Source organism: Watersipora subatra, chromosome 9 (assembly GCF_963576615.1).
Source record: "Watersipora subatra chromosome 9, tzWatSuba1.1, whole genome shotgun sequence".
Lineage (NCBI taxonomy): Eukaryota > Metazoa > Bryozoa > Gymnolaemata > Cheilostomatida > Watersiporidae > Watersipora > Watersipora subatra.
In genome coordinates, this window is record NC_088716.1 from 61,281,924 (window position 1) to 61,291,321 (window position 9,398).

Consider the following 9,398-nt stretch of genomic DNA (forward strand, 5'->3'; position numbering starts at 1 on the left):
TTGACGCCAAGCATTATATAAGTTGATTGATCTTATTACTGTACCTGATCACAACAATAAAACATGTTATGATGAAAGTGTCAGTCCCTCTAATAATAGTTATGGTATGGCTACTAAAATGTTATATCAAGTTTTCAAACATGAAATATTTTATAGTGACCTTAGCTAATTCTCATAAGGCACTGGAGAGTTTTGTATTAGCCTACATAGTTTTACCAATTTAAAAATGTTGTTCATGTGTTTGATTAGAAAATTGGTATTTATCAAATCTTTCCGGCCTTGTAAACCTTGTAAAAACTAAGTACCTGGTAAAGCCTTCTTCAGAACATCTGACTATTATCCTAATAATACACTACATGCAAGTACACCTTATAGTTGATAATAGTATGAATATCTAAATATTATTCTAACGGTACATTACATGTAAGTACACCCTAGTTGATAACAGTATAAATATCTGAGTACTATCATAAAAATACACTCGAAATTCCCCTGTCATACAGCCCACGACCAAAGTGATAATGGAAAAAGAAAGGGAACTGCTGGTTGAGAAATGCAATATTAGCAGTCAAATGGCTTTGCAGTGCAATAGGAGAACTGCAATGGTAGCTGCAATGGTAGCTGTATTGTATTGGGTGATATGTACAACAAACAGCAATAATGAAAGGAAAAGGTTATATGTTTATATCTCTCCCCTGCAATAGGAGAAATGCAATATTAGAAGTAAAATGGCAAGCTGCTGTGTAATACACACAGGCTGGGGAGAGGGCTGTATATCATTGGTCATAGCAACCAATATCAAGAAGTTGTGATATTTATCTAGATTTCTGTATATACATGTATATCTAAAAAATTATGCTGAATTTAAAAATCTAAACAGATTTGAGCTGGTATTTAAATTTTAGCATATTGCACACCATCAGTCACTATATATTTCAATCTTGTAAATTTGAATGATTATTCTTAAAACTAAGTCTTGTAATAATCTTATAAAATCGAATAACTATTCTTACAATTAAATATTGTATTAATCTTATAAGAATCGTTAGAAAAATATCATCGTCATTTCCTTTACTTTCATTGCTTTGATCGATTGCCAAAAACCGTGCGGGACCGACTCGAGGAGAGTAACAGCCACAGACTATTGGCTGACGGAACACGGCTTCCCTTCTATGGAATAATCCGTCTAACTATCCGCTTGAGGTATGTGAAGATGAAGGAGGTTTTCGTAGTAAGCCGACTGAGCGAAGATGCCATCCTCAAAATGCCTTTCTTTGTGGCTCATCAATGCGCTCTCGAGTTTGAGCAACCGGTGGTTCGGGTGGATTGCCGACAGCTAGTCTGCATGGACCAGCATGGGCAGTTGCTCCAGAGCAAAGTGCAGGTGATAAGGTGGTAGTGGTTCCCGCCCGAACAGAGATGGCAATACACTGTCGCATCACCACACGGAACTATTGTCCCTGGGACTAATCGAGGGACTTCCCGACAGACCTTCCATGGCCAGTAGCCTGAACCAGCCAGGACCCAAAGGAAAAGTCATCACTCGGTCTGGAGCCACTATCGGCACGTACACGGGAGTGGAGGCCCCGCAGGTCGAAGAGGACGATCCCTTACTCTGTGACGCCAGTCCAACTTTAATCAATGGAGTGCCGGCTCACCTTGAAAAATTGTTCAGGTCGGCCCGGCCGAACTGTGAGGACAGGGGACAAATGTCCAGGCTGGCAGCGTTGCTGTGTCGGTATGCCACCGTATTCAGTACGGGTGATGACGACGTAAGAGGAACCTTGGAGGTGGAACATTCTCTTTCACTTAGGGAGGGTACTCGGCCAATCCGACAACCCCCTCACAGACCCGGACCAGAAAACGAGGCAGAGGCCGAGAGGCAGGTCCAGGACCTGCTCAAACGAGGACTCATCGAGCCCGCTGGAGGAGCTTGGAGCTCCCTCGTAGTGTTGGTCCAGATGAAGGATAGGAAATGGCGCTTCTTTATTGATTACCGGCATCTAAACGCCGTCACGGAGCAGGATGCCTACCCGTTACTCAGGATCGTTGACAGCCTGGACGCCCTGTCCGGCAGTCGCTATTTTAGCACACTCGATCTGGTGAGCGGGTACTGGCAGGTGCGCCTGGATGCAGAAGCCCAGGAGAAGTCAGCCTTCTCGACACGGTTCGGGCTCTGGAAGTGGAAGGTGTTGTCTTTCGGACTGACGTCCGCCCTGCCACCTTCCAAAGACTCATGAAACGCGTCCTACATGGCCTCCACTGGAGAACACTGCTGCTATATCTAGATGATATTATCGTCATCGCCCCGGATTTTGATACGCATCTACATCGGCTGGAGGAGGTCTTCCAGAGACTCCACAAGGCCGGACTAAAGCTGAAGCCCTTCAAGTGCGAGCTACTACAACCTCAGGTTCGCTACCTGGGGGCACATAGTAAGCCAGAACGGAGTCTCTACAGACCCCGACAAAGTAGAGGCAGTAGCGAAATGGCCGAGTCCGCGCGGAATAAGAGAACTTCAAGGATTCCTCGGGACGGTCGGTTATTACCGACAATACATCCCGGAGTTCGTCACTATAGCACACCCCTTGCACCGACTGACTGCAAAGGGAGAACCCTGGAGATGGATGGAAGGAGAGCAGGTTGCCTTCGAAACACTGAAGGAAAGCATCAGCACCGCCCCGATCTTGGGCTATCCGGATCCTCGGAGGCAGTATATCCTGGACACGGACGCCAGCGGATGTGGAGTAGGGGCCGTGCTGTCTCAAGTACAGGAGGGCTGCAAGCGGGTCATTGCCTACTACAGCAAGACCCTCACCCCCTCGAAACGCAATTACTTTGTTACTCGACAGGAGCTACTTGCAGTAGTGAAGGCGGACAAGCACTTCCGGCCAATTCTTTATGGCCAGGAGTTCCTCCTGCGGACGGACCACGCGTCACTCCGATGGCTATGCCGGAGAAGGGAACCCTCAAACCAAGTAGCCTCGTGGGTTGAGATCTTGGTGGAGTTCAGCTACATCCTGAAGCACCGGTCAGAGACTCGCCACGGGAATGCGGATGGATTGAGCAGGCAGACCTGCGAGGACTGCCGGCACTGCGCGAGCATTGAACAGAGGGACGGGGGCCCCTCACGGAAGGAGCTAGCAAAGGAACAAGGGCCATTAGCTGCATGGGTACCGACCAATTGCCTGGATAGGACTCCGGCCCTCGATAGAGCGGGATCGATCCTGGGCAACATCGCATACCCCTGGGGGCTGACCGGCAACTCGCATGGGACTTCTGCCCCAACAGTGGCTAGATTGAATCTGGGTGCCGGAGGTTCCCCTGAGAGGCTATCAGCCCCGCCAGGGGTGACAGGACCAAAGGGCGAACTGACAAGGACACAGGCTACCGGACAGGGACCAGTGGCCATCATGTACCGTGCCATTGCCACAAGAGAGGAGGTGCCAGCAGAACACATGGAGGTCAGGAGCAGAGAGCTGAGTAGTATGTAATATGGGGGTTCTGGACCAGAATTTTCGCCCTGGCAATTTTTGTCTAAAGATGGAAAAGTTTAGAATTTAAAGTTTTTAAAATCCTTGGGATTTAAAAAAATGGATATTAGAAATTTGTACGGAGAGAAGGTACGGCTGCCAAAGAGCACGCGACTGCAGGACCTAAGTGCTGGTCACGCTTGCTTTTTGTACCTCCTTTATTATACAAAATTCTTTAAGCCTCAATCGATTTGACTAACGTTTAAAGCTTTGTAATAATAAATGGATATTAGAAATCTGTATGGAGAGAGGAGTACGAGCTGGCTTCGACAGGATGCCAAGCGAAGCGGTGTAAAGGGATACAGCAAAATGAGCAAAGCGGAGCTCGCGTATCGTGCTGGCGATCGATCCAAAGTGATTGGTAAAACTAGTAAGGGTATACCAATAGTGGTAGTCGGTACTTACAAAAAGCCACACCCGGATGATGCCCTCCGCAATGTGAGAAACCTGTACGGAGACTCTACCTCCAGTCAGATGAGGGAGGAGGCGAAGCGTATGGGGTTTGGGAATACAGCGAAGCTGAGAAAAGCCGAGTTAAAGAATATTGTCGATGGCAAGAAACGTCTTACAGTGGATGACTTGAGTATGAAAGATCTAAAATCTTTAGCTCGAGCCAGAGATATAACAGTTGGGCCGCGTATGAAAAAAGCGGACTTGGTGGACGCATTGAGAGGTGTTGACAGAGCGCCACGGGTGGAGATAAGAACCACTTTTGTAGATGAGGTCACCAACAAATCTACTATAGATGTATCCAGTTATCAATCAGCCAACATAGACTTTGTATGGAATCACGCCAAACCCGTCATTATAGGTAGGATTAATGATGCGTTTAACCGAACTAAAAAACTTCGCGTAAGTGCTGAAGTTGCATTCTCCCATCTGGAGCGCGGTACTATAATCACTCGATTCTGGGGTACCCCTAGAGAAGGCGCCGTACCAATCCTAGCATCAACCAATCTGGATGAAGAATTAAACAGACAGCTAGCGAATATAATCAGAAAAATTGATGAATTTACGAACAACGGTTCGGGGTGGATTTTGGAGCGAGTATCTAGATTTTATTTGGAAATTTATCGGTGGAAACCTCTAAGAGGTGGAACGTACAAACCAACCCCTAAAGCTTTAGCGAACAAAAATGCCATCATAAACGTCAACAATGGAGGTGCCAAAACAATGGCAGTGATAAAACGGATTGCAAAATCTATGGACATTCCTTTTACTACCAAAACCGAGAAATCAGCGTTAGTTAAAAAAATAAAAGAAATAGATCCAGAGGCTTTGGATGATAACAAGTGCTTCTTGTGGGCGATACTCTCATGCCTATACCCATCATCGGATCACGTAGACAGGTTATCAAATTACACGCCGTATCAAAACAGCTTGAATACCAAAATGTTAAAGTACCCGGTCACCATAGACCAGATTCAAAAGTTTGCTAACAAGAACAAACTTGTGATTAATGTGTTTGAGTGGAAAGATGGTGGAATGGAGATTGTTCACACGGATGACAGGTTGTATACAGATAGTGCAAAAGGTCTCCCAGAGGTGAATTTAATTCTTTATAAAAATCACTACATGTGGATCAAGAGTATGTCAGCGTTAATGTATGCCCAGACAGAGCACAAAAAGTCTAAGTATACCTGCCTACGATGTCTCCACCACTCAACGTGCGAGAGAACATTTAAGGACCACATCAAAGGGTGCCTAGCCGCTCACGATGGTACTTGCGTCGTCAAGATGCCTGAACCTGGCTCGGTCATGAAGTTTAAGAACATTAAAAATATGGAAAAGGCGCCTTACACCGTCTACGCGGACTTTGAGTCTATTATAGACAAAAATACCAAAGTCCATACAGCGTGTGGCTACGGCGTAAACCTGGTGAACAGCTTAGGAGAGTCATTGAGGTTTGAGACTTACAGGGGTGAGGATTGCATGGAGAGATTCTTTGCAGAGCTGGATAGAATAGAAGAGTTGATATATAGCATTCCAATCGCGAAAATAATAATCACTCCGGAGCAAGAGCGAGAGTTTAAAACTGCGACAGAGTGCTACATGTGTGGGCGCGAGGCTACGGAAGAAGATTGGCTAGTTAGAGATCATGATCATGTCTCTGGGTCATACAGAGGCCCCGCGCATAATAGCTGCAATCTCAAGCACAGACAGACAAAAAAGATTAACGTGATATTTCACAACCTCAAGGGGTATGACTCTCATTTAATTGTCAAGGCTTACGAGGGGTACAAGGGCATCGATGTTATAGCAAACACGGATGAAAAGTACATGTCAATGAGAATAGATTGCTTTAAGTTTATCGATAGCATGCAACACCTCAATAGCTCATTGGCTAAATTGGTGGAAGGTCTAGATGATCTACCGCACCTGAAACAGGAGTTTCCGGAACACTACGGCTTGTTGGCGAGAAAGGGCGTGTATCCGTACGAGTATATGGATTCTCATGAGCGGTTTGAAGAAAAGCAACTTCCAAAGATTATACACTTTAGCTCATCGCTAGACAATCATGCGGGCTTGCAGCCAGGTGACTACCTGCATGCTCAAAAAGTGTGGAAGGAGCTGGGGTGTGAGACTTTGGGTGATTATCACGATCTCTATCTTAAGACGGATGTCTTGCTTTTGACTGATGTTTTTGAGAGCTATAGATCGACAGCCATGGATGTATATGGTCTCGATCCGTGTCACTACATCTCAGCACCCTCATTGTCATGGTATGCATTGCTTAAAATAACAAAACAAGAACTGGAGCTCATCAGTGATGTAGACATGTACAATTTTGTAGAGAGTGGTATAAGAGGTGGTGTGTCTACATGCGGAGGCTTGCGATACGCCAAGGCCAACAATCCTTATGTGGAGGGGTATGATAAAAAGAAACCAGCTACCTACCTGATGTACTTGGATGAGAATAACCTGTACGGGTGGGGCATGTCGCAAAAGCTACCGACTGGTGGTTTCGAATGGGTGAAATCGAAAGGGCTGCCAGACATTAATGATGATGAAGGTTACACGGCTGAGGTAGATCTAGAATATCCAAACAAGCTCCACGACGAACACAATGATTATCCGCTGGCACCCGAATCAATGAAACCTGATCAGTGGTCAGAGTATATGCGCGATGTGGGAGAGCTTGACAAGCTTGGAGAGCCGTGCTATGCAAAAGTTTCTAAGCTGGTGCCAAACCTTCGAGATAAGCGCAAGTACATCGTACATCACAGTATCTTAAAGTATTATTTGAAAAAGGGTCTGCGTCTGACTAAAGTACACCGAGTTCTCAAGTTTAAAGAAAGTGCATGGATGGAGCCGTACATTCGACTAAACACCGATCTTCGAAAAAAGGCCAAAACTGATTTTAAGAAAGAATTTTTCAAGCTCATGAACAATGCCGGATTCGGGAAATCGATGGAGAATGTTCGCAAACGGATAGATGTAGAGTTGACTACTAAAATGAATCGCAAACAAAAGCTCATAAATAAGCCGCGATTCAAGTGTAAGAAAGAGTTTAATGAAAACTTAGCGGCCATTCTCATGAGCAAATCTACAGTGACCCTAAACAAACCTATTTACGTCGGTCAGGCCATTTTAGATCTGTCCAAACTGCTCATGTACGAATTCTTTTACGATGACATACGACGGCGATACCCCGATGCTAGAATGATGTATACTGACACGGACAGCTTAGTGTTATTAATTGAGACGGAAGATTTTTATAAGGAAATGCCGCTTGAAAAGTATGATACGAGCAACTACCCTAATGATCATCCGTGCTACAGCGAGAAAAACAAGAAAGTGATAGGTCTGCCCAAGGATGAAGGTGGTGGCAAACCGATAGCGGAGTTTGTGGCTTTGCGAGCCAAGTCATACTGCGTAGAGGGTGAGGGTTGGGGGCTGACAAAATGCAAAGGAGTGAAAAAGTGTATAACCAAAAACCTAAAGTTTGATACCTACAAACAATGCCTGGATAGTGGAGATCCGGTTCCGAATGCAACCATGACAACACTCCAGTCCAAACTACACAAGATAAAAAATTGGACATTCAGCAAAAAGACTCTGTCGGCTTTTGACGACAAACGCTATTACCTAGATTCAATAAATAGCTTGGCACACGGACATTACAGAATAAATGACATTAACAATGCCGCACTTCTTGAATAGGAAAGCGAAAGAAAGTTTAGATGAGTTGAGTCAAAGATGGATCAATGCGATGGAGTTGTTTGATCTCGTCCGACCCCCTGTGTATGATGAATATAAAGAGTTTACTGAGAGATATACACTTCGAGGTAGACCCATACCTAGGTATGAGAACAGAATGCCACCAGAACTGTGCGTTAACTTACCCGAACTCAAAAAGCTGGCCAAGGCAAAAGATATACCCGGGTACAAAACGATGAAAAAGGCGGCTCTACAAGCCGCATTGTCATAATTTTATACAGTCGTATAAAATTACATCATGGAATAAGCTATACCCGCGATGACTATAGTGCCGCCAGTTAACAATTTATTTCCTTCGTGAATGTTGCCCTCGGGCGGTGACAATTCTGTTGATGGCTTTACAGAAGGGGCAGGTTTTGGTGAAAATAATTCTGTAGGAAATATAGATGGCTTTACAGAAGGAGTTGATTTTAGTGTCGGTGCTGGAGGCTGCTTTAGTGGTGCAGGTTTCGGTGGCTGTTGCGCGGGTTTTGGCTGTTGCGCGGGTTTTGGTGAAGGCTTTAGCGGTGTGGGTTTTGGCTGTTGCGCGAGTTTTGGTGAAGGCTTTAGCGGTGTGGGTTTTGGTTTCGGTGATGGAGGTTTTATTCCTACGCTATCAAACGCTTGGGCTGTTTTAATTTTATCGTTAAATCCTTTTACGCTTTGTCCTAAAGCGTTCAAGTTCAAGTCTGACGGTATCATGTACAGACCTTTGGCTATAACATAATTTGTTTGCCTGCGAGTTTTAGTGAGGGCGTCCTCAAAGTTTGATATAGAATCTTGGAGAGATTGCTTTTTCATGATCAAGTCATTGACCAGAACTAAAAATTCTTGTTGAGACTCGAGGGAGGAACCCGCTTGTCTAGCTTGCACCTGAGCTCCCAGTAAACAGTAGACGTAAGCTCTAATACTATCATTAAGTCTAACTATTCCGGGGGATGTGAATGACTTACTATGATCGGGCACTACCCTTTTGTAGTCAAATGGGTCTTGAGTTACCGAAACCATTTTAGTACCCACACTCGAATTTCACTCCGGAAACTGGTAATAAGTACCCCAACCATTGGCACCACTCCGATGCACATCCATATCCGTCTTATCTTTACTGCTTGATGGATATTTTGGATACGGTTTGTGATGCCTACCTAGATCGGCCATCTGTTTTTCTAAAGAACCTACTTTACTACCACCGTCTTGTATGATAAATCCGAGACCTCTGGCTGGTTGATCAATCTCAGGAATATCTTTAGCGGTTACTCTAAACTCATTGAGCAATTTGCAGTACTCGGTTTTGTTGTAAGGATTGTTGTACGGATCAAAATCTCGATCTCCGGGATTTCTAATCTCCATTTGCGCCAACATCTTTTTAGTTTGGTACATAACGTGAAAGTTTAAAATAGCTTTTGTAAGAGGTAGACCTCGTGTCAGCTGATCTTTACTCACACCGCACAAAGCAGTCGCGCAGTATAAGGCAAACTTATATTGCTGAAAATAATATAACATGGGGTCATCATACCATCGATTGACATCATCAAAGCTTTTAACCACTACCGGTGCTGGTGAGATATCGACAAACTTTTTGACAAAGCTATACGATATTTTGTTATGTTCGTCTATCGCTACGACGACAGTTAAGTTGTAAAAATCTATGGGATAACCGCTAGA

General features: G+C 44.8%; 1 protein-coding gene across 1 annotated transcript; it reads left to right on the forward strand.

The window, feature by feature from the left end:
- Window positions 1–3,755: 3,755 nt before the first annotated feature.
- Window positions 3,756–7,697, forward strand: LOC137405326 (uncharacterized). Its single transcript, XM_068091554.1, has one exon. The coding sequence runs from the start codon at window positions 3,756–3,758 to the stop codon at window positions 7,695–7,697; it is 3,942 nt and encodes a 1,313-aa protein (XP_067947655.1).
- The last annotated feature ends 1,701 nt before the right edge of the window (window positions 7,698–9,398 follow it).

Excerpts from the sequence above, each read along its gene's own strand:
- LOC137405326 (XM_068091554.1), top strand. The coding sequence starts at position 3,756 with ATGGATATTAGAAATCTGTATGGAGAGAGGAGTACGAGCTGGCTTCGA.